General features: G+C 48.7%; 2 protein-coding genes across 3 annotated transcripts in view; both read left to right on the forward strand.

The window, feature by feature from the left end:
* Positions 1 to 25,321, forward strand: slc44a1b (solute carrier family 44 member 1b). 2 transcript variants are annotated; one of them, XM_059345885.1, is made up of 15 exons: positions 1 to 477; positions 2,607 to 2,696; positions 3,899 to 4,041; positions 7,656 to 7,792; positions 8,740 to 8,833; positions 8,919 to 9,088; positions 9,184 to 9,273; positions 9,366 to 9,538; positions 9,748 to 9,934; positions 13,585 to 13,753; positions 15,489 to 15,645; positions 17,910 to 17,993; positions 18,083 to 18,220; positions 18,390 to 18,626; positions 19,290 to 25,321. In XM_059345885.1, exons 1-15 carry the CDS (start codon positions 421 to 423, stop codon positions 19,707 to 19,709), a joined length of 2,346 nt encoding a protein of 781 aa, XP_059201868.1. In that variant the 5' UTR covers positions 1 to 420; the 3' UTR covers positions 19,710 to 25,321. The 2 variants fall into 2 exon arrangements, with proteins under 2 accessions (XP_059201868.1, XP_059201867.1); XM_059345884.1 differs by lacking the exon at positions 1 to 477 and adding an exon at positions 1,310 to 2,235.
* Positions 21,124 to 25,679, forward strand: part of tbc1d2 (TBC1 domain family, member 2) — a 23,832-nt gene continuing 19,276 nt past the window's right edge. The window contains exons 1-2 of the mRNA XM_059346802.1: positions 21,124 to 21,662; positions 22,073 to 22,209. Coding sequence (XP_059202785.1) covers positions 21,124 to 21,662; positions 22,073 to 22,209 — 676 coding nt within the window. The remainder of the gene's footprint in view (positions 21,663 to 22,072; positions 22,210 to 25,679) is intronic.

Here is a 25,679-nt window from a genome sequence, read left to right on the forward strand (position 1 = left end):
TCAGACCCACAGACCGGACTGTCCTCAGTCTCTCACCAACACCAGGACTCTCCAGGACTCAAAGGGACTCTGTAGGACTCTGTAAGACTCTCTGGGACTCTCCAGGACTCTGTGGGACTCTCCAGGACTCTGCGGGACTCTCCAGGACTCTGTGGGACTCTCCAGGACTCTGTGGGACTCTCCAGGACTCTGCGGGACTCTCCAGAACTCTCCAGGACTCTGTGATCCTATCTAGGACTCTCCTGGACTCTCCCGGACTCTGTGATACTCTCCAGGACTCTGTGATACTCTCCAGGACTCTCCTGGACTCTCCCGGATTCTGTGATACTCTCCAGGACTCTCCTGGACTCTGTGATACTCTCCAGGACTCTCCTGGACTCTGTGATACTCTCCAGGACCCTCCAGGACCCCGTCAGGATCATGGACCCAAAGCGCCTGTCGTCGAGCTCTCAGCAGCAGGTTCACCTCAGGATCAAGGTAAATACTGAGACCTAATGAGGCCCAGTCCCCCTAGTCCCCCTAGTCCCCCTAGTCCCCCTAGTCCTCCCAGTCCCCCTAGTCCCCCTATTCCTCCTGGTCCTCCTTGTCCCTCTGGTCCACCTAGTCCTCCTAGTCCCCCTAGTCCTCCGTGTCCCCCTGGTCCACCTAGTCCTCCTGTCCTCCTGGTCCTCCTGTCCTCCTGGTCCTCTTAGCCCTCCTGGTTCTCCTGGTTCTCCTGGTTCTAATGGTTCTAATGGTTCTAATGGTTCTAATGGTTCTGGTCCTGCTGGTCCGGACGATGCTGGAAATATTAAATATTATAGTATAAAATACGCTGTACTTTAATCTGCAGAAACTTTACAGAAACATTAAATATAACTAAAGAATAATAATAATAATAATAACAATAATAATAATAATAATAATAAGAGTCGTTCTGTAGAATAATGAGACATTTATGTTAACAATTCATCTGATCCTTTAATATTGACAGTAAAACTACAGAAGTACACAAGTATTGTTAAAGTAAAACAGAAATATCACATAAAATTATTAATAACTGATAAAATCATCTAAACTAAGACATGTGAATATTTATATTAAATACAATAATTTAATGTAAAATAAAAAGTCCATACACCAGAAATAAAATAACATAAATATACACAATAAATCATAAATAAAACTACAAATAAAAAGAAAACATGAATAAAACTACAAACATGAGATAAATCCTGTTCGGGGGAAACAGCGCCACCCCTCCGCCGGCCGGTGTCAGTCAGCGGCGGCGGCCGGTACTGCACCCTGAGCCGCTCCGGTCCCGGTTTGTTGTTAAAAATAAAATATTGGTAAAACTATAAATAAAAAGAAAACTATAATAAAACTACAAATAAAGAGAAATTAATAAAACTACAAACAAAAAAATAAAAAATAAAACTACAAATAAAAGTAGAAAACATTAATAAAACTACAAATAAAGAGAAAGCATTAATACAACTACAAATAAAGAGAAAGCATTAACACAACTACAAATAAAAAAAATAAAAAAAATAAAACTACAAATAAAAATGTAAAACATTAATAAGAACTACAAATAAAAATAGAAAACATGAATAAAAACTACAAATAAAGAGAAAACATTAATGAAACTACAAATAAAAACAAAAACATGAATTAAAAACTACAAATAAAAATAAAACACATGAATAAAACTACAAATAAAAATAGAAAACATGAATAAAACTACAAATAAAAAGAAAACATGAGTAAAACTACAAACATAAATAAATCCTGTTTGGGGGAAACAGCGCCCCCCCTCCGCCGGCCGGTGTCACTCAGCGGCGGCGGCCGGTACTGCACCCTGACTGCTCCGGTCCCGGCTTGTTGTTCAGTTCTCCGGTTCGGCCCCGGAGGGCGCATGCGCAATGAGATGAATGGCCGCTGCACCTGACCATGGCCCACCAGGAACTGATCCTGATCCGTTAATCCCGCTCGGCTCGGCTCGGCTCGGCTCGGTAACGGAGACCGACAGTAGCAGCTCAGCGGGCCGGAGCTCCGTCTGACCGCCGCACCTCTCCGCTCCGGGCTCGGCCTCCGGGATCCAGACCGGCCAGTCCGCGTCCCCCCCCCCCCCTTCCCCCGAGACCCCGGGACCCGGGACCCGGACCGACCGGGCCGCTCCGTGAAGCTCCGTGAAGCTCCGTGCCGCGCCGGGACGTCCACCCTCCTGCAATGGGATGCTGCGGTAGCACGGAGGTAAGCCTGGTCCCGCCCGGTCCGGATCGGTCCCGCCCGGTCCGGATCGGTCCTGCCCGGTCCGGACCGGTCCCGCCCGGCCCCCCCTGCAGCCCCGTGCCCTTCAGCGGAGCCCCGGTGCGTCCTGGTCCCGGAGAGGCGGCGGGCGGTGCACCGAGGGCCGAGCCGGATTAGAGCCAGCAGCCCTAATCCACTTACTGCTCCCGGTGCACCGACAGACCGACCGACCGGCCGACCGGGGCCTGCTCCGGGACCCGGTCTGTGTGTGAGGGGGACTGATGGGGACCTGGGGGAGGAGGGGGGGTCTGGACCTGGACCGGGCCGGTGTGTGACGGTGTGTGTGTGTGTGTGTGTGTGTGTGTGTGTTCCAGAGGACAAAGAGAGAATGGAGACCGCTGGAGGACCGGAGCTGCACCGACCTGCCCTGGTTCCTGCTCTTCACCGTCTTCTGCGTCGGCATGGTAACACACATGTTTATTATTATTATTATTATTATTATTATTATTATTATTATTATTATTATGACAGTCTGTGTTTAACGTCAGTCAGCTGAATCAATAATCAATAGTCATCTTAATATTAATTCTCTGTCAGTAAACTGCAGATTTGGTTATTTTTACATCTTTTTTTGGTCATTTTGTGTCTATTTTTGTCATTTTTGCTTCTATTTTTGGTCATTTTTACATCTACAGTCATGGAAACATTCTTGATATTAACCAAAATCATGATCAATAAAACCATGTTAAATGTCTAGATATCAGCTCTTACATTAAACTCTTATCGGATATTTTTGTTGTTATCATTATATTTATCCAAACAAATGAACCTTTAGTTGAACCAGACAGTAAAATGAACAAGAACCTGAAGAAAAAAATCATTGTTTCCATGACTGTATATTGATGTTGTGTTCAGGGTCCCTGGGACTTCTCAGCTTCAGGAAGGTTTAACATGCTGACAGCCAATCACAGCAGCTCGCTGGTGATGTCACTTCTTACTGACTCACCTGGATGACATCACAGTGGATGTGACATCATCAGTTGATAATCAATGCCTCAATAACGATCAGAACTGTTAGATGAACCTCCAGACTTCTTCTGTGTTTCAGGGCGGGGCCTATGTGTTGATGGGCGGGGCCTGTGTGTTGATGGGCGTGGCCTGTGTGTTAATGGGCGTGGCCTGTGCATTATGGGCGTGGTCTGTGTATTATGGGTGGGGCCTGTGTGTTTCAGGGCGGGGCTTATGTGTTGATGAGCGGGGCCTGTGTGTTAAAGGGCGTGGCCCGCATGTTAATGGGCGTGGCCTTGTGTTAATGGGCGTGGCCTGTGTGTTAATGGGCGTGGCCTTGTGTTAATGGGCGTGGCCTGTGTGTCGATGGACGGGGCCTGTGTGTTAATGGGCGTGGTCTGTGTATCAATGGGCGGGGCCTGTGTGTTAATGGGCGTGGTCCGCATGTTAATGGGCGTGGCCTTGTGTTAATGGGCGGGGCCTGTGTGTTAATGGGCGTGGCCTGTGTGTCGATGGACGGGGCCTGTGTGTTGATGGGCGGGGCCTGTGTGTCGATGGGCGTGGCCTTGTGTTAATGGGCGGGGCCTGTGTGTCGATGGGCGTGGCCTTGTGTTAATGGGCGGGGCCTGTGTGTTAATGGGCGTGGCCTGTGTTTCAGGGCGGGATCTGCGGCTTCACCATCGTCACCGGCGGCGCGGCGCGCCTCGTCCTCGGCTACGACAGCTACGGCAACACGTGTGGTCAACGCAACGAGCAGCTGGAGGGGGTCCGGCTCAGCGGCCTGGACCACCGCGACAGGAAGTAATACTGCACTACTAGTACTGCTAATGTGTACTAATACTGTTGCTGTGTACTATTACTGCAACACACCAGGGTTTCTATGCTACTGAGCATTACTGCAGTATTTAGTTAAGTATAACTGCAGTATTTAGCTGAGTATTACTGCAGTATTTAGATCAGTATTACTGCAGTATTTAGATCAGTATTACTCAGTATTTATCTGAGTATTACTCAGTATTTAGCTCAGTATTACTACAGAATTTAGCTCAGTATTACTGCAGTATTTAGCTCAGTATTACTCAGTATTTAGCTCAGTATTCCTCAATATTTAGCAGAGCATTACTGCAGAATTTAGCTCAGTATTACTCAGTATTTAGCTGAGTAGAACTGCAGTATTTAGCTGAGTATTACTGCAGTATTAAACTCAGTATTACTGCAGTATTTAGCTGAGCATTACTGCAGTACTTAGCTCAGTATTACTGCAGTATTTAGCTCAGTATTACTGCAGTATTTAGCTCAGTATTACTCAGTATTTAGCTGAGTTTTACTCAGTATTTAGCTGAGTATTACTGCAGTATTTAGCTCAGTGTTACCAGAGTATTTAGCTCAGTATTGCTGCAGTATTTAGCTCAGTATTACCAGAGTATTTAGCTCAATATTACTGCAGTATTTAGCTCAGTATTGCTGCAGTATTTAGCTGAGAATTACTGCAGTGTTTAGCTCAGTATTACCAGAGTATTTAGTTCGGTATTACTGCAGTATTTAGCTCAGTATTACTACAGTATTTAGCTCAGTATTTAGCTGAGTATTACTGCAGTATTTAGCTGAGTATTACTGCTGTGATTAGCTGAGCATTACTGCAGTACTTATCTGGGTATTACTGCAGTATTTAGCTGAGTATTACTGCAGTATTTAGCCCAGTATTACTCAGTATTTATCTGAGTATTATTCAGTATTTAGCAGAGCATTACTGCAGTATTTAGCTCAGTATTACCAGAGTATTTAGTTCAGTATTACTGCAGCATTTAGCTCAGTATTACTGAGTATTTAGCTGAGTATTACTGCAGTATTTAGCCCAGTATTACCAGAGTATTTAGCTCAGTATTGCTGCAGTATTTAGCTCAGTATTACCAGAGTATTTAGCTCAGTATTGCTGCAGTATTTAGCTCAGTATTACCAGAGTATTTAGCTCAGTATTGCTGCAGTATTTAGCTGAGAATTACTGCAGTGTTTAGCTCAGTATTACCAGAGTATTTAGTTCGGTATTACTGCAGTATTTAGCTCAGTATTACTGAGTATTTAGCTGAGTATTACAGCGGCATTTAGCTCAGTATTACTACAGTATTTAGCTCAGTATTTAGCTGAGTATTACTGCAGTATTTAGCTGAGTATTACTGCTGTGATTAGCTGAGCATTACTGCAGTACTTATCTGAGTATTACTGCAGTATTTAGCTGAGTATTACTGCAGTATTTAGCCCAGTATTACTCAGTATTTATCTGAGTATTATTCAGTATTTAGCAGAGCATTACTGCAGTATTTAGCTCAGTATTACCAGAGTATTTAGTTCAGTATTACTGCAGTATTTAGCTCAGTATTACTGAGTATTTAGCTGAGTATTACAGCAGTATTTAGCTGAGAATTACTGCAGTGTTTAGCTCAGTATTACTGCAGTATTTAGCTCAGTATTCCTCAGTATTTAGCAGAGCATTACTGCAGTATTTAGCTCAGTATTACCAGAGTATTTAGTTCAGTATTACTGCAGTATTTAGCTGAGAATTACTGCAGTGTTTAGCTCAGTATTTAGCTATTACTGCAGTATTTAGCTGAGTATTACTGCAGTATTTAGCCCAGTATTACTCAGTATTTATCTGAGTATTACTCAGTATTTAGCTCAGTATTACTGCAGTATTTAGCTCAGTATTCCTCAGTATTTAGCAGAGCATTACTGCAGTATTTAGCTGAGTATTACTGCAGTATTTAGCCCAGTATTACTCAGTATTTAGCCCAGTATTACTCAGTATTTATCTGAGTATTACTCAGTATTTAGCTCAGTATTACTACAGTATTTAGCTCAGTATTACTGCAGTATTTAGCTGAGTATTACTCAGTATTTAGCTGAGTATTACTGCAGCATTTAGCTCAGTATTACTGCAGTATTTAGCAGAGCATTACTGCAGTACTTAGCTGAGTATTACTGTAGTATTTAGCTGAGTATTACTGCAGTATTTAGCTGAGTAAATATTTTCAGTTTGTTATTAAACTGAATTTTAATAATTGTCTGAAAGACAAACATCCAGATCACTGAAGTTATTACTATTATTATTATTGTTATTATTATTATTATTATTGTTATTATTACATTATCACAAAACTTCAGTCATTGTTGGATCTTATCAGCATCCACGTGGTCTCTCCCCCGTCTGTCCCCCCCGTCTCTCCCCCGTCTGTCCCCGTCTCTCCCCGTCTCTCCCCGTCTCTCCCCGTCTCTCCCCGTCTCTCCCCCGTCTCTCCCCCGTCTCTCCCCGTCTCTCCCCGTCTGTCCCCCGTCTCTCCCCCGTCTCTCCCCGTCTGTCCCCCGTCCCTCCCCGTCTCTCCCCGTCTGTCCCCCGTCTCTCCCCGTCTGTCCCCCGTCTCTCCCCCGTCTCTCCCCGTCTGTCCCCCGTCCCTCCCCGTCTCTCCCCGTCTGTCCCCCGTCTCTCCCCCGTCTCTCCCCGTCTGTCCCCGTCTGTCCCCGTCTGTCCCCGTCTGTCCCCCGTCTGTCCCCGTCTCTCCCCGTCTCTCCCCCGTCTCTCCCCGTCTCTCCCCGTCTGTCCCCGTCTCTCCCCGTCTCTCCCCCGTCTCTCCCCCGTCTGTCCCCGTCTCTCCCCGTCTCTCCCCGTCTCTCCCCGTCTCTCCCCGTCTGTCCCCCGTCTCTCCCCGTCTCTCCCCGTCTCTCCCCCGTCTCTCCCCGTCTCTCCCCCGTCTGTCCCCCGTCTCTCCCCGTCTCTCCCCGTCTCTCCCCGTCTCTCCCTGTCTGTCCCCGTCTGTCCCCCGTCTCTCTCCCCGTCTCTCCCCCGTCTGTCCCCCCGTCTGTCCCCCGTCTCTCCCCCGTCTCTCCCCGTCTGTCCCCCATCTGTCCCCCGTCTCTCCCCGTCTGTCCCCCGTCTGTCCCCCGTCTCTCCCCGTCTGTCTCTCCCCCGTCTCTCCCCGTCTGTCTCTCCCCGTCTCTCCCCCATCTGTCCCCCGTCTCTCCCCCGTCTCTCCCCATCTGTCCCCTGTCTGTCCCCCGTCTCTCTCCCTGTCTCTCCCCGTCTGTCTCTCCCCGTCTCTCCCCCGTCTCTCCACGTCTCTCCCCCATCTGTCCCCCGTCTCTCCCCCGTCTCTCCCCGTCTGTCTCTCCCCGTCTCTCCCCCATCTGTCCCCCGTCTCTCCCCCGTCTCTCCCCATCTGTCCCCTGTCTGTCCCCCGTCTCTCTCCCTGTCTCTCCCCGTCTGTCTCTCCCCGTCTGTCCCCCGTCTGTCCCCCGTCTCTCTCCCCGTCTCTCCCCCGTCTCTCTCCCCGTCTGTCCCCCGTCTGTCCCCCGTCTCTCTCCCCGTCTCTCCCCCGTCTCTCTCCCCGTCTCTCCCCGTCTCTCTCCCCGTCTGTCCCCTGCAGGTTCGTCTTCTTCTTGGACCCCTGTAACATCGACCTGGTCCAGAGGAAGATCCGGTCCATGGCTCTGTGTGTGTCTCTGTGTCCCACCGAGGAGCTGAAGACGTACCAGGACCTGAAGAGGTTCGCCATGCTCAACGGTGAGTCCCAGGCCCCGCCCCCTCTACAGGACAGGGACACCGGGGCTGATGGGACATGTAGTCTGAGGACAACACTTCAGGACACGCTTCAGTTTACAGCAGGCGGTTCATGTTCCACTCTGTAACTCTAATAAAATATATTTATGTTTGTCGTGACGGGACAAAACGTGGCGAGCTGAAGAGGTAAACAGGACACCAGGGACGGTCCCGGTTCTCCTGATCCCCGGTCTGGTCCGGTCCAGTCCGGTCTGGTCTAGTCCGGTCCAGGGTTAGGGTCCGGTCTGGTCTAGTCCGGTCCGGTTTGGTCTAGTCCGGTCCAGGGTTAGGGTCCGGTCTGGTCCATTCCGGTCCGGTTTGGTCTAGTCCGGTCCAGTGTTAGGGTCCGGTCTGGTCTAGTCCGGTCCGGTTTGGTCTAGTCCGGTCCAGGGTTAGGGTCCGGTCTGGTCCATTCCGGTCCGGTTTGGTCTAGTCCGGTCCAGGGTTAGGGTCCGGTCCGGTCTGGTCTGGTCCAGTCCGGTCCAGGGTTAGGGTCCGGTCTGGTCCAGTCCGGTCTTGGCAGCAGGTCCCGTCTGGTCTGGTTCTGGTCTCTGCAGCTCTGTTGAACAGAGGCTGGTCTGTCTGGACTCGCCGCCACGTCATGATGATGATTCAATGTCTGACACACCGTCAGCTACAGTACACACACACACACACACACACACAAACACAAACACACACACACACACACACACACACACACACACACACACACACAGATTAATGCTGCCTTTGTTACTGTACAGTGTGTGTGTGTGTTGGTGCCACTCGTCTCCGTTTGTCCTCGTCATGTCTCTCTCTGACTCCGTCCAGTGTTGAACATGACAGCAGCACGTCACCGCCTGACACCACACGTGTGTGTGTGTGTGTGTGTGTGTGTGTGTGTGTGTGTGTGTGTGTGTGTGTTGCAGGTTCTGAGCTCTGTTCCTACGAGTTGGCGGGTCATAAATACCCCGGGCTCCCCGACAGGTTCAACAAGTGCCCCAAACTACCGGTTCCACCCAGGTACGCCCTGACCTCACTCTGACCTGTGTGACCTTTAACCTCTGACCGCTGTGTGACCTTTGACCTGTGACCCCTGTGACCTCAGCAAGCCCCTGCCGGTGTTTAACCGCTGCACGCCGACCGACATCTCGTGCTACGCCAAGTTCACGGAGGCGGTGGTGACGTTCGTGGGCGATAACAGCGTGCTGCACCGCCTCATCGCCGGGGTCGCCGCCAGCAGGGAGATCATCATCGGGCTCTGTGTTCTGGCGCTGGGTGAGCACGCCACGACGCGCCACTACACGCCACCTACCGTCTACCTGATGACATCACCAGCTGTCTGACCTGTCTCTGTCTCTGTCTGTCCTCAGTCCTGTCCATGGTCCTCATGGTCATCATCCGCTACATCTCCGCCGTCCTCGTCTGGATCCTCACCGCGCTGGTCGTCCTCGGCTCCCTCGGTGAGGTCACTTCCTGTCTACAGCGCTCCTCGAGGCGGTGGAGGTCAAACAGAAGATTGACCTGTGTCTCTGTGTGTCTCTGTGTGTCTCAGCGGGGACGAGTGTCCTCTGGTGGCTCTACATCGACCACCGGCTGTACGGGAACGCCACCAGCAGCCGGGGGAAGGAGGAGCATCTGGAGGAGGGCGGGGCCAGCAGGGAGGGCGGGGCCAGGGACAGCGGCCAGGCGCTGCTCGTCTACGCCGCCGCCGCCACCGTCTTCACCGTACGTCTCCAACACGTCTGTCCTCAAGAGACACAGTGTCCACTTTATTAGGGACGCCTGATATAAAGCCAGTCGACTGTTTCTGTCCAGCTGTAACCTACAGATCAGTTTCAAAATACAGAAAATGTTATATTGTTATATTTGAAAGTCACAGAAACACTAAATATAAAATATATATATTATGTTTATATAATCTCATGTCCCGTCAGATCATCCTGCTGCTGCTGATGCTCTTCATGAGGAAGCGCGTGGCGTTGACCATCGCTCTGTTCCACGTGGCGGGAAAAGTCTTCATCCACCTGCCGCTGCTGACGCTGCAGCCCTTCGTCACCTTCCTCGCCCTGCTGCTCTTCTGGATCTACTGGGTCCTGGTCCTGCTGTTCCTGGGGACCAGCGGTCAGTCCGCCGCCACGCTACCACAAACGTGTTAATGACTGAATTCACAGTAATATTACAGCATTTAAAAAGCATGAAAATATTTAAACATTGATAAAAAACTAGATCTAAACTAAAATATCCAAATATCAAATATAACATCCATCCATTCTCCTCCACTTATCCGGGGCCGGGTCGCGGGGGCAGCAGGCTAGGCAGGGCCGAGAGATATAATCCCTCCACCGTGTTCTGGGTCTTCCCCGGGGCCTCCTACCAGTTGGACCTGGAACTCCTCTAACGGGAGGCGCCCGGGAGGATCCTTACCAGATGCCCAAACCACCTCAGCTGACTCCTTTAGAGGAGAAGGAGCAGCGGCTCTACTCCGAGCTCCCTCCGGATGTCTGAGCTCCTCACCCTATCTCTAAGGCTGAGCCCAGCCACCCTACGGAGGAAACTCATTTCAGACGCTTGTATCAGCGATCTCGTTCTTTCTGTCACTACCCAAAGCTCATGACCAGAGGTGAGGGTTGGAACGTAGATGGAGCGGTAAATCTAGAGCTTTGCCTTCAGGCAACCACCTGTCACCCAAACCGTCTGCCACTCCTCTGGCACTGTCCCAGACCTCCACGCGACACTGAAGGTGAAGGTGTGAGTTGAAGCAGACAGGGGCCTCCGCTAGATGTTCCCAGAACATGATCAGATCTGATGATACGATAATGAAACCGATCATGGATCTTTGTCCTAGAGTGCTCTGGTACCAGGAACACTTATGAACAACTCTATGTTCTAACATGGTGTTTGTTATGGACAAACCGTGACTAGAACAGAAGTCCAATAACAGAACACCACTTTGGATCAGATCGGGCCGTTCCTCCCAATCACCTCCTCCAGGTACCGTCATCGTTACCCACGGGAGCGTTGAAGTCTCCCAGAAGAACTATAGAGTCCCCAGGTGGTTCCCCTGCAGGACACCACCCAGAGACTCCAAGAAGGCCGGGTACTCCGCCTGCTGTTGGTGCAGAAGAACAGACAACAGTCAGAAACCTTCTCCTCCTCTGGTTCCTCTGGTTCCTCTGGTTCCTCGGGAGAACTCCAACACAGCGGAGCTCAGCCGCCCACAGCCTCTCACCCTGGGCAACAACAGGAGAGAGTCCAGCCTCTCACCCTGGGCAACAACAGGAGAGAGTCCAGCCTCTCACCCTGGGCAACAACAGGAGAGAGTCCAGCCTCTCACCCTGGGCAACAACAGGAGAGAGTCCAGCCTCTCACCCTGGGCAACAACAGGAGAGAGTCCAGCCTCTCACCCTGGGTAACAACAGGAGAGAGTCCAGCCTCTCACCCTGGGCAACAACAGGAGAGAGTCTCACCCTGGGCAACAACAGGAGAGAGTCCATCCTCTCTCCCTGGGTAACAACAGGAGAGAGTCCAGCCTCTCACCCTGGGCAACAACAGGAGAGAGTCTCACCCTGGGTAACAACAGGAGAGAGTCCAGCCTCTCACCCTGGGTAACAACAGGAGAGAGTCCAGCCTCTCACCCTGGGCAACAACAGGAGAGAGTCCAGCCTCTCACCCTGGGCAACAACAGGAGAGAGTCTCACCCTGGGCAACAACAGGAGAGAGTCCAGCCTCTCACCCTGGGCAACAACAGGAGAGAGTCTCACCCTGGGCAACAACAGGAGAGAGTCCAGCCTCTCACCCTGGGTAACAACAGGAGAGAGTCTCACCCTGGGCAACAACAGGAGAGAGTCTCACCCTGGGCAACAACAGGAGAGAGTCCAGCCTCTCACCCTGGGCAACAACAGGAGAGAGTCTCACCCTGGGCAACAACAGGAGAGAGTCCAGCCTCTCACCCTGGGCAACAACAGGAGAGAGTCCAGCCTCTCACCCTGGGTAACAACAGGAGAGAGTCCAGCCTCTCACCCTGGGTAACAACAGGAGAGAGTCCAGCCTCTCACCCTGGGTAACAACAGGAGAGAGTCTCACCTGGGCAACAACAGGAGAGAGTCCAGCCTCTCACCCTGGGCAACAACAGGAGAGAGTCCAGCCTCTCACCCTGGGTAACAACAGGAGAGAGTCTCACCTGGGCAACAACAGGAGAGAGTCCAGCCTCTCACCCTGGGCAACAACAGGAGAGAGTCCAGCCTCTCACCCTGGGCAACAACAGGAGAGAGTCCAGCCTCTCACCCTGGGCAACAACAGGAGAGAGTCTCACCCTGGGTAACAACAGGAGAGAGTCTCACCCTGGGTAACAACAGGAGAGAGTCTCACCCTGGGCAACAACAGGAGAGAGTCTCACCCTGGGCAACAACAGGAGAGAGTCCAGCCTCTCACCCTGGGCAACAACAGGAGAGAGTCTCACCCTGGGCAACAACAGGAGAGACTCCAGCCTCTCACCCTGGGCAACAACAGGAGAGAGTCTCACCCTGGGCAACAACAGGAGAGAGTCCAGCCTCTCACCCTGGGCAACAACAGGAGAGAGTCTCACCCTGGGTAACAACAGGAGAGAGTCCAGCCTCTCACCCTGGGTAACAACAGGAGAGAGTCTCACCCTGGGCAACAACAGGAGAGAGTCTCACCCTGGGCAACAACAGGAGAGAGTCCAGCCTCTCACCCTGGGCAACAACAGGAGAGAGTCTCACCCTGGGCAACAACAGGAGAGACTCCAGCCTCTCACCCTGGGCAACAACAGGAGAGAGTCTCACCCTGGGCAACAACAGGAGAGAGTCTCACCCTGGGCAACAACAGGAGAGAGTCTCACCCTGGGCAACAACAGAAGAGAGTCCAGCCTCTCACCCTGGGCAACAACAGGAGAGAGTCTCACCCTGGGCAACAACAGAAGAGAGTCCAGCCTCTCACCCTGGGTAACAACAGGAGAGAGTCTCACCCTGGGCAACAACAGAAGAGAGTCTCACCCTGGGCAACAACAGGAGAGAGTCTCACCCTGGGTAACAACAGGAGAGAGTCTCACCCTGGGCAACAACAGAAGAGAGTCTCACCCTGGGCAACAACAGGAGAGAGTCTCACCCTGGGTAACAACAGGAGAGAGTCTCACCCTGGGCAACAACAGGAGAGAGTCTCACCCTGGGTAACAACAGGAGAGAGTCTCACCCTGGGCAACAACAGGAGAGAGTCCAGCCTCTCACCCTGGGCAACAACAGGAGAGAGTCTCACCCTGGGCAACAACAGGAGAGAGTCTCACCCTGGGTAACAACAGGAGAGAGTCCAGCCTCTCCAGGAGTTTGGTTCAGAGCCAGGCTGTGTGTGGAGGTGACCAACTATTTCTAGCTGCTAACGCTCCGCCTCCTTCCCCGCCAGCGAAGTGACGTTCCACGTCCCCAGAGCCGCTGGAGCCGGGGTCAGGGGTCAGGGGTCAGCACGCCCAGGTGCCCTCCTTCACCTGCTGCCCGACTCACACTGCACCGACCCCTATTCCTAACTCTGTGGGGGTGGGCCCACAGGTTCAAATATAACATGTCACTGATAATTAACCATAAATAAATAAATACAGACATGAAGACACCCACACACAGGATTTAATAACAATAAATAAATATAAACAATTAATAAATAACACTGAATAAATATTAAAATATTATGAATTGGTGGTGCTCACACACACCTGGAGCCGAGGTGGTCTGACGTGGTCTCGGTGGTTCTTGGTGGTTTTGCAGGGAACCCGGTCCAGAACGAGGAGACGGGGCTGACTGAGTTCCGGCTGACGGGTCCTCTGCAGTACCTGACCTGGTACCACGCCGTCGGCCTGGTCTGGATCACAGAGTTCATCCTGGCCTGCCAGCAGATGACCGTGGCCGGAGCCGTGGTCACCTACTACTTCACCAGGTGAGTCCCGGTTCACCGGGTGAGTCCCGATTCACCGGGTGAGTCCCGGTTCACCGGGTGAGTCCCGATTCACCAGGTGAGTCCCGGTTCACCAGGTATCCAAAGCAACTTACAGAAAAAGTGAACCACTGAAGGTCTAGTGGTCTAAGAGGTGTTAGTGAAATTTTTTATCGCAAATTTGTGAGTTTTTTCATGTAAATTTGATTTATTTTTTTTTATCGCAAATTTGTGGGGGGGTTTTCTTGTAAATTTGTTTTTTTCCTCCAAAATTTGAGGATTTTTTTCATCATAAATTTGTATTTTTTTCTCTTAGATTAGTGAGTTTTTCTTGTTAATTGATCCTGAGTCTCTGGAGTTTATCTAGTGACTAAAAGGGTAAATTTGTCCTTTGACCGTTCGTTCTCTTTCTCTTGTGAGTCCTAAAACTCTGCCTGTCTTACTGTACGAGCTTAGTGAGAATAATTCATGAGGCTCATTGATTTTGCTGAGTGTATGTCTGGATCAGGTTCAGGTAGGAGGTCAGGACCAGAGACAGCTCTGGAGACCAGCATTAGAGATCTGGATCAGGTTCAGGTAGGAGGTCAGGACCAGAGACAGCTCTGGAGACCAGCATTAGAGATCTGGATCAGGTTCAGGTAGGAGGTCAGGACCAGAGACAGCTCTGGAGACCAGCATTAGAGATCTGGATCAGGTTCAGGTAGGAGGTCAGGACCAGAGACAGCTCTGGAGACCAGCATTAGATCTGGATCAGGTTCAGGTAGGAGGTCAGGACCAGAGACAGCTCTGGAGACCAGCATTAGATCTGGATCAGGTTCAGGTAGGAGGTCAGGACCAGAGACGGCTCTGGAGACCAGCATTAGATCTGGATCAGGTTCAGGTAGGAGGTCAGGACCAGAGACAGCTCTGGAGACCAGCATTAGAGATCTGGATCAGGTTCAGGTAGGAGGTCAGGACCAGAGACAGCTCTGTAGACCAGCATTAGAGATCTGGATCAGGTTCAGGTAGGAGGTCAGGACCAGAGACAGCTCTGGAGACCAGCATTAGAGATCTGGATCTGATGCTGCAGCAGGTAGAAGTGGAGCTGAGGAGCAGCGCTGGGACATGGACCTGTTGGCTGGTTGTAGACCAGGACCGTGTTCTGGATCATCTGAAGGGTTTGACTGTGCAGTCTGGCCTTTTCTGGCTTTTTTTGGTCATTTGGTGCCAGTTTTTGGCCAATTTCTGTCTTTTTTTTTTAATTTTTGCTAATTTTACAGCTTTTTTGTGGTTTTGGTCATTTGGTGTCTAATTTTGTAACTTTTGGGTCATTTTCTGACTTTCTTGGTAATATTACGTCCTCCTGGTGAAAGTCCTGGTTGGTTTGACCCGAGTTGAGAAGCATGTTGACAGCTTTTTTTTTTGGTCGTTTTGGTCATTTGGTGTGTTTTATTGGTCATTTTATATCTTTTTGGTAATTTGGTGCCAGTTTATGGTGAATTTCTGTCTTTTTTTGTAATTTTGTGTACTTTTTGGTCATTTTACAGCTTTTTGTGTGTTTTTGGTCATTTTACAGCTTTTTCATGTGTGTTTTTGGTCATTTAGTGTCTAATTTTGTAACTTTTTTTGGTGTTTTTCTGACCCTCTGCGAGGGTTGATTGCTGGATCAGGTTCACCTGGTCCTGCCTGTGAACAAAGCCACGGCCATGCCCACACAGAGCAGACAGATCTGTTCTCAGCCTGGTCTCGTGTGTTTCAGGGATAAGAAGCGTCTCCCGGTGACGCCCATCCTGTCGTCGGTGCTGCGGCTGCTCAGGTATCACCTGGGAACCGTCGCCAAGGGCGCCTTCATCATCACGCTGGTGAAGATCCCCCGCCTCCTCCTCATGTACCTGCACAACCAGCTGAAGGGCAAGGTGAGCTTTCTGATCAGTCCTTCACTGGCATCTAATTATTGATCTGATTATTGATCTGATCACGATGACGTGGTGATGATGTCACTAAGGGCTGCACGATTATGGCCAAAATGATGATCACGATTATTTTGATCAGTATTGTAAACACGATTTTTTTATCACGATTATTCATCATGTTAGGGAAAACATCTGTATTTTTATTGCACTACTTTAAAACAAACAACAGGAACAGTTTTTAGTGTCTGGTGCTTATTGTAAACAAACAGAGATCGCTGAGTGAACACCTCCTGCAGCAGCAGCACATACACACTGTACTGCTACAGAGCTAACTGTTAGCCTGTTAGCACATACACACTGTACTGCTACAGAGCTAACTGTTAGCCTGTTAGCACATACACACTGTACTGCTACAGAGCTAACTGTTAGCCTGTTAGCACATACACACTGTACTGCTACAGAGCTAACTGTTAGCCTGTTAGCACATACACACTGTACTGCTACAGAGCTAACTGTTAGCCTGTTAGCACATACACACTGTACTGCTACAGAGCTAACTGTTAGCCTGTTAGCACATACACACTGTACTGCTACAGAGCTAACTGTTAGCCTGTTAGCACATACACACTGTACTGCTACAGAGCTAACTGTTAGCCTGTTAGCACATACACACTGTACTGCTACAGAGCTAACTGTTAGCCTGTTAGCACATACACACTGTACTGCTACAGAGCTAACTGTTAGCCTGTTAGCACATACACACTGTACTGCTACAGAGCTAACTGTTAGCCTGTTAGCACATACACACTGTACTGCTACAGAGCTAACTGTTAGCCTGTTAGCACATACACACTGTACTGCTACAGAGCTAACTGTTAGCCTGTTAGCACATACACACTGTACTGCTACAGAGCTAACTGTTAGCCTGTTAGCACATACACACTGTACTGCTACAGAGCTAACTGTTAGCCTGTTAGCACATACACACTGTACTGCTACAGAGCTAGCTGTTAGCCTGTTAGCACATACACACTGTACTGCTACAGAGCTAACTGTTAGCCTGTTAGCACATACACACTGTACTGCTACAGAGCTAACTGTTAGCCTGTTAGCACATACACACTGTACTGCTACAGAGCTAACTGTTAGCCTGTTAGCACATACACACTGTACTGCTACAGAGCTAACTGTTAGCCTGTTAGCACATACACACTGTACTGCTACAGAGCTAACTGTTAGCCTGATAGCACATACACACTGTACTGCTACAGAGCTAACTGTTAGCCTGTTAGCACATACACACTGTACTGCTACAGAGCTAACTGTTAGCCTGTTAGCACATACACACTGTACTGCTACAGAGCTAACTGTTGGCCTGTTAGCACATACACACTGTACTGCTACAGAGCTAACTGTTGGCCTGTTAGCACATACACACTGTACTGCTACAGAGCTAACTGTTAGCCTGATAGCACATACACACTGTACTGCTACAGAGCTAACTGTTAGCCTGTTAGCACATACACACTGTACTGCTACAGAGCTAACTGTTAGCCTGTTAGCACATACACACTGTACTGCTACAGAGCTAACTGTTAGCCTGTTAGCACATACACACTGTACTGCTACAGAGCTAACTGTTAGCCTGATAGCACATACACACTGTACTGCTACAGAGCTAACTGTTAGCCTGTTAGCACATACACACTGTACTGCTACAGAGCTAACTGTTGGCCTGTTAGCACATACACACTGTACTGCTACAGAGCTAACTGTTGGCCTGTTAGCACATACACACTGTACTGCTACAGAGCTAACTGTTAGCCTGATAGCACATACACACTGTACTGCTACAGAGCTAACTGTTAGCCTGTTAGCACATACACACTGTACTGCTACAGAGCTAACTGTTAGCCTGTTAGCACATACACACTGTACTGCTACAGAGCTAACTGTTAGCCTGATAGCACATACACACTGTACTGCTACAGAGCTAACTGTTGGCCTGTTAGCACATACACACTGTACTGCTACAGAGCTAACTGTTAGCCTGATAGCACATACACACTGTACTGCTACAGAGCTAGCTGGTTGGTGGACTACTGGTGTACTGGTCTACTGGTAAGTGCTTGATTAGATATGCAGGAGAGCCACATTTTAAAATGGAAATATCGCCAACGATCAGGTTAATTTAATCATGGCGGCCAAAATCGTGATCACGATTAAAATTGGATTAATTGTGCAGCTCTAATGTCACTGTGTCTCAGGAGAACGCGTGCGCTCGCTGCCTGTTGAAGACGTGTATCTGCTGTCTGTGGTGTTTGGAGAAGTGCCTCAACTATCTCAACCAGGTAAGAACTGCAGCTTCTTCTTCTTCTTCTTCTTCTTCTTCTTCTTCTGTGGTGTAACCGCGCCATCTCACTGCCGTTTGGTTTCCCAGAATGCGTACGCAGCGACGGCCATCAACAGCACGAGCTTCTGCACGTCTGCACGCGACGCCTTCGTGATCCTGGTGGAGAACGCGCTGCGCGTCGCCACAATCAACGCCGTGGGAGACTTTGTGCTATTCCTGGGGAAGGTGAGCTCACTTCCTGCTGCAGTTTCACAATAAAAGCTTTGTAATATCTATTATTGATGACTTACTCACTGTTTTTAACATTTTCTGCTTTTTTGACATTTATTAAGAAAAAAGATACAAACGACGAATAAATAATGAAAGCCTTGTCTTATTGTGAATGTTTCTTCAGATCCTGATCGTGACGTCGACGGCGTTCGCCGGCGTCCTGCTGCTGAACTACCAGCGGGACTACGCCGAGTGGCTGCTGCCGCTCATCATCGTGTGTCTCTTCTCCTTCCTGGTGGCGCACTGCTTCCTGTCCATCTTCGAGATCGTGGTGGACGTCCTCTTCCTCTGCTTCGCCATCGACACCAAGTACAACGACGGCACGCCGGGGAAGGAGTTCTTCATGGACAAAGCTCTGATGGTGAGACGCCGACACCACGGCAACTACAGGGGGTCACCACGGCGACACCATGGTGTCACCACGGCAACAACACAGTGTCACCACGGCAACACCACACCAACAACACGCCAACAACGCATCGACACCACATAAACACCACACCACACCACATCAACCACACGCAAACAACATGCCAACACCACGCCAACAACACATAAACAACACATAAACAACACATCAACAACACATCAACACGCCAATAACATGCCAACACCACGCCAACAACACATAAACACATAAACAACACATCAACACGCCAACAACGCATCGACACCACATAAACAACACATAAACAACACATCAACACGCCAATAACATGCCAACACCACGCCAACAACACGTTAACAATATATCAAGAACACAGTCAGTGAGGTTATTTATGTTGTTCTTTAAAAGCCTGACTCTCTGACCCCGCCCCTCTGCCCCGCCCCCTCTGACCCCGCCCCTCTGCCCCGCCCCCTCTGACCCCGCCCCTCTGCCCCGCCCCTCTGACCCCGCCTCTGCCCCCGCCCCCTCTGCCCCGCCCCCTCTGACCCCGCCCCTGCCCCCGCCCCTCTGCCCCGCCCCTCTGACCCCGCCCCCTGCCCCGCCCCTCTGACCCCGCCCCCTGCCCCGCCCCTGCAGGAGTTCGTGGAGAGCAGCCGGCGGTTAGAGCGTGCGGTGGAGCGTGGGCGGAGCCGGGTCAAGGAGGCGGTGTCTGAGGGGGCGGAGATGAAGCCCATGGTGAGTGACAGCGGAGGGGGCGTGGCCAGGCGGAGGAGCTCGTCGACGGAGGTGGTGGGGGTGGGGCTGGACGGGGGCGGGGGGGAGTGGGAGGAGCTTCAGGAGTTCCAGGTGTACTTCCTGCTGGTGGGGGTGCTGGTGGACTGGGTGCTGACGGAGCAAAGCGGCTTCGTCCTCTGTCTCAGCGAGGACGTCGTCCTCTTCCTCTGCGTCTACCTGCCCACCTCCACCCTCTTCCTGTTCGTCAGCCTGCTGCAGCCGCCAAGTCCCGCCCCCTTCACGCCCAGCAGCAAAGCCGCCGCCGTCACCGCCGCAAGCTGACACGTGCTAACTGAAGCATGCTAACAGACATCTGCTAACTGAAGCATGCTAACAGAACTTGCTAACTGAAGCATGCTAGCAAACATGTGCTAACTGAAGCATGCTAATAAACACGTGCTAAATGAAGCATGCTTACAGACACGTGCTAACTGAAGCATGCTAATAAACATGTGCTAACTGAAGCATTCTAACAGACACGTGCTAACAGACATGCTAACTGAGGCATGCTTCCTGCTGCATTGGATGAACAGCAGCTCATGCTAACCTCCTGCCCTCCATCATCATCACCATCATCATCATCTTCATCTTCACCTCTGTGACTCTTTGACTTTCTGTGTTCATAATTTATTTTTCTACTTTTCTACGTTTTCTATATCTTTAATCTTCTGCTGCAGCTGTTGTTGGGCCTTGTTTTGTCACCGCGGTGCTTTTAAGGACTCGGCAGATAATCAGAAAACTCAGTGATGAGCTTTGTGTTTACATCAACATGTTCCAATGTTTTATTACGTGACTCAATAAAATACAAACAGAAGTCATAACGAGGTAAAACTGCATTTATTTAATGTTGGATTGAGGTGTCTGCTGGGTCCTAGCTCCCTCCATTTCTCACACCTGAAGTCATGGAGCCAAACTACAAACACTCATTAACTTTAATTAGACTCATTATTCAATCACCAGGATCATGGTTAGTGACTCGAAACGACCACAAAGAGACTCAGAACAACCACAAATACTCAAAACCACCACAGAGACTTAAAACAGAGACTCAGACTCACCACTGAGTAATTCAACATGAATATTTTTAATAAATATAAAAAGACGTGTTTGGTGGGCGTGGCCTCATGACCTCAGTGCTCGTTTACATCCTGCTCTGGCCTCTTTTGATTGGTCAGACTCACCACATGACTACCCATGATGCTTGGCTGTCACCTCCATCACCTGCTCACCGTGTCACTTCCTGTCTGAAGGTTGTAACTGGCGTGGTTTCCTGTTTCAGGCTCCGGGGACGAGTTCAGCTTGACCAAAATCAGCCAATGGGACTTCTTCTTACAGAAAAGAGACATTCCAGAAGTTTATTTTTACCAACGTGTAACATGTTTACTATGGTTTCACTCCAGGGAAAACGATATTTTAATAAGAAACTGTAAAAACGTAACAATGTAATGAAGCACTTTATATCGAAGCGCTGCAGATTTTAAACCGGCTGATGCATTTTTTCGTAGTGATGTCCTTTTTTATAAACACGTTTGTTTTTTATTAACTCACCTGGACGCCATGTTGGATCAGGAGCGCTGTGATGTCATCAGAGGGGCGGGGTCTGCGGACAGCCGCTCCACCTCTGATTGGTGGATGAGATCTGTCAGCTGGTGTCGGAGGTCAAAGGTCAGCTGATCGGACGCACTGCGATCGATGGATGCGGTTGATTGACTCGAAACAACCACAGAGAGACACAAAACAACCACAAGACTCAAAACAACCACAGAGAGACACAAAACAACCACAGAGAGACACAAAACAACCACAGAGAGACTCAAAACAACCACAGAGAGACACAAAACAACCACAGAGAGACACAAAACAACCACAAGACTCAAAACAACCACAGAGAGACACAAAACAACCACAGAGAGACACAAAACAACCACAGAGAGACTCAAAACAACCACAAAGACTCAAAACAACCACAGAGAGACTCAAAACAACCACAGAGACTCAAAACAACCACAGAGACTCAAAACAACCACAAAGACTCAAAACAACCACAAGACTCAAAACAACCACAAAGACTCAAAACAACCACAAAGACTCAAAACAACCACAGAGAGACTCAAAACAACCACAGAGACTCAAAACAACCACAGAGACTCAAAACAACCACAAAGACTCAAAACAACCACAAAGACTCAAACCCACCACAGAGAGAGTAGTGATCAGTTTCTGCGCCGCGGTGACGTCCGTTTCCTGATGACGACATCACGGACCGCCTGGACGCGGTCAACATGTGGTTTCAGAGCGCTGCGATCTTTGGGGGCGGAGTCTCATCAACGTTTCATCAGCATCCCCGTAGAGCGCCGGTCCTGACGCTCCAAAGACTCGCCATGAGCGCCGTGGAGAATCACCGTGAAGACGTTAAAACATAATCACTGAACCGCGGCGGTCGGCTTCAATCATTCCTGCTCGCCGCCAACGTTTTATCAGATCAACAAAACAACAAAAAAACGCTCGAATCGTTTTACTTTTTACTTCTCAAACGTCGTGTTTCAGACGGCGTGTTGTGTCTCAACGCCTCTTATTGGCGTGGAGTCTGGCGTGCGTCGGCGTCTGGTCAGCTGATCTGTGATGATGATGACTGTTGCCGTCAGCTGTCGTCTCCACCTGGACACGACTTCCTGTCCCGGAGGTCGACCTCTTCAGCATCACGTGTCGCCCGTTGAACCAGAGAAGAAGAAGAAGCAGCGTGGGCGGAGCTTCCTGTGGAGGTGGCGGCTGAGTTCAGACAGTCAGCAATAAAACTAACTGCATCATGTGACCACGACGTCATCAACAACAACGACGAGTCTTCCTGCTTCTGTTCCACGTGTTCCAGGTTCCATGGCGAGCACGCCGTCCCAGGCAGGAAGTGGACTGTCTGAGGTTTTCCTGTCCCAACTGTCTGACCAGGGCGGCTGATTGGACGACGCGCCAACATCACGAGAGCTCAGAGACAGGAAGTGGACCTCTGAGTCACACGGGACGCCATCAGCTGGTGGCGAGGTGTTGGCGTGATGCTCTGTTGCCCAACGCGTTGCCTGCAGGCTGAATCCAAACATCCAGACCTTCAGCTGAAGGAAATAAAATGATTATTAAAATGATTATTATTATTATTATTATTATTATTATTAATAAAGGTAAAAGAGTGACGAGCTGCAGGTTGGTGACTGAACTCACCTGGATGATGTCATCATCTGTTTCATTGTTTTATCTTGTTAAATATTCATATTTTATTCCCCGCCGTGTCCGGTGAACTGATGAAACTTTATGTACTTTACATCATTACTTTACAAAAAGTAATAAGGTAAATTTTTTCACCAATTTCCCTTTGAAACCGAAAAATAAAAGCCTTCTGAAATCAACAAACTACTTTTATACTTTATGTATAATGATGTGTGCTATTTTTAGAATATTAAATTATTAAATTAACTGAAGCCAAGATCAGCTTAAACAGAATAAATAGCTGTCACAAACATTTCAGCTCCCAAATAAACATGACGTTTACCTTTTAAAAACAGGTAAAACCTTCAGGAGTTACATCACTTCCTGAACGAGCTGTCAGTCACCTTGTAGCCCCGCCCCTTCATCATTTTCTCATAGACCTCCTATACAGTCCGCCGGTGGCGTCCCAGACTGGGTTCACTTCCTGTCTGGATGTTTGGATTCAGGACTGGACGTGTTCCCGTGGTGCTCTGAGTGGCGAGCGGCGTTCTGTGTTTGTGTTTCCAGGCTGCGACTGTTCCCATCATGCTTCACTTTCTCACTGAGATTTAAGTATTTCCAGCATGTTTGTTAGAGTGAGTCAGTGGTCACAGGGCGCCGTGCTCCGAGCATGCTCAGTTTACTAATTGCACTAAAGATGGAGTTGATTGAACACTGACGTCAGTTTAAAGTAGCTGTAAGTATTTTAGATGAAACGTGTTTGTAGCTCAGAAATATTAACACACACATTTATTCATTTATTCATGTTAAAACGTCCCGAAAATACAAAAAGGCTTTCGGCTTCACAGCGCTCAGTTCCATCGAGTGACCGGATTAACTCGTTGACCACTGTCTCCGGGCAGATTAACTCGTTGACCTCGGTCTCCGGGCAGATTAACTCGTTGACCACTGTCTCCGGGCAGATTAACTCGTTGACCTCGGTCTCCGGGCAGATTAACTCGTTGACCTCGGTCTCCGGTCAGATTAACTCGTTGACCTCGGTCTCCGGGCAGATTAACTCGTTGACCTCGGTCTCCGGGCAGATTAACTCGTTGACCTCGGTCTCGGGGCAGATTAACTCGTTGACCGCTGTCTCCGGGCAGATTAACTCGTTGACCTCGGTCTCCGGCCAGATTAACTCGTTGACCTCTGTCTCCGGGCGGATTAACTCGTTGACCTCTGTCTCCGGGCGGATTAACTCGTTGACCGCTGTCTCCGGGCAGATTAACTCGTTGACCGCTGTCTCCGGGCGGATTAACTCGTTGACCTCTGTCTCCAGGCGGATTAACTCGTTGATTTCATCCCAACAGCAGAGAAACAATCAGCTGATTGATTATTTTTATTATTAATCTGTTTTTGAGTCACTTCATCGTTTCCCCTCTGAAAATAAGTAAATATTAAACACATTTCTGTAGTTTGAGATATAAAACAAAAATAATATTTTACATTTTTTATCAAACGTGAAACATCAAAACTGAATCAAACCTGTTATCGATTATTATTATTATTGATCAACTGTTGGAATGAAACCGTTCGGCTCCTCGGTCGCCTGCTGACCAATAATCTGTTTCATTCAACAAATCCGACCAATCAGCACACAGCATCAGGCCCCGCCTCCGGCAGGGGTCAGAGATGCTCCAATCAGAAAGTCCGAACAAATTATTGATCCGATATCGTCAGAATCACAGTAAACTAACCGTTAGTTTATTCAGTGATTAGCTTACGGTTAGTTAGTTATTTCACTGTTAGCTTAGCCTGCCATTAGCTTTCTTTTAGTAAGAAAATGTTAAAGACGTTAAAGACACATTAGCGAAAGCAAAACTTCCATCAACAGGACGTGAACGCTGTTTTACCGCCGGCACGACAAAAAATAAACATTTTAAGATAAAAACGGTTTAAGATAAAAACGGTTTCAGATAAAAACGGTTTAAGATAAAAACGGTTTCAGATAAAAACGGTTTCAGATAAAAACGGTGTCAAATAAAAACGGTTTTAAATAAAAACAGTTTCAGATAAAAAGGTTTCAGATAAAACGGTTTCAGATAAAACTGTTTCAGGTAAAACGGTTTCAGATAAAAACAGTGTCAAATAAAAATGGTTTTAAATAAAAACTGTTTTAAATAAAAACGGTTTTAAATAAAAACGGTTTTAAATAAAAACGGTTTTAAATAAAAAATGTTCCAGATAAAACAGTTTCAGATAAAACGGTTTCAGACAAAACGGTTTCAGATAAAACGGTTTCAGACAAAACGGTTTCAGATAAAACTGTTTCAGGTAAAACGGTTTCAGATAAAAACGGTTTCAGATAAAAACGGTTTCAGATTAAAACGTCTCGTGGTTTTAAACACCAACATGTTTTGCTGCCTCTTGAACTCGTTAATCTGTAGATTTCTTCTCTGAGTTTCGGGCCGAAAAGATTAAAGTTTAAAAAGTTAAATAAATGTTGAAAGTGAAGTCATTACGAGACGTTGATACAGGAAGTGACAGTAAAACGTGACGTACTGAAGTTGGTTCTTCTAATAACGTGGTTCAGTTTCTGTCAGTTTGTCCCTCAGAGACTTTCTCGTCCTCGTCGTGTCGTTCAGATGGCGGCCACTAGAGGGCGCCGACACACGTTAACACTCGAGGACGAGCTGATAACAAGCTGCTGATTCTGAGAACGACGTCACTTCCTGTTGATTAACCCACCAATCGCTGCAGCTCTGGTGACGACTCGTGGGGTAACTGGCGAGCTAAGCGCTAACGTGCTAACGTGGCGGCGTGCGGACCTGGCGACCGCGGTCACGCTCCGGCTGCTCGTCGTGTGAATAATCTGCTGAGTCACTAAAAACTGAAACACTCGTGTTTGTAACATCGAAGAAGTTTTTCTTTTCTTCTGCGTTTTATATTTATCATTTCTTATGTATATTTGTTTTGTAAGAAAAATAATAAAACAGAAAATCTGATCATCTGAGTTTCATGTCTTCTGTGTTTCATAAAATGTTTCCTTGAGATAATTTTATTATAATTATTCATGTT

The sequence above is a fragment of the Centropristis striata genome, chromosome 12, assembly GCF_030273125.1.
Source record: "Centropristis striata isolate RG_2023a ecotype Rhode Island chromosome 12, C.striata_1.0, whole genome shotgun sequence".
Lineage (NCBI taxonomy): Eukaryota > Metazoa > Chordata > Actinopteri > Perciformes > Serranidae > Centropristis > Centropristis striata.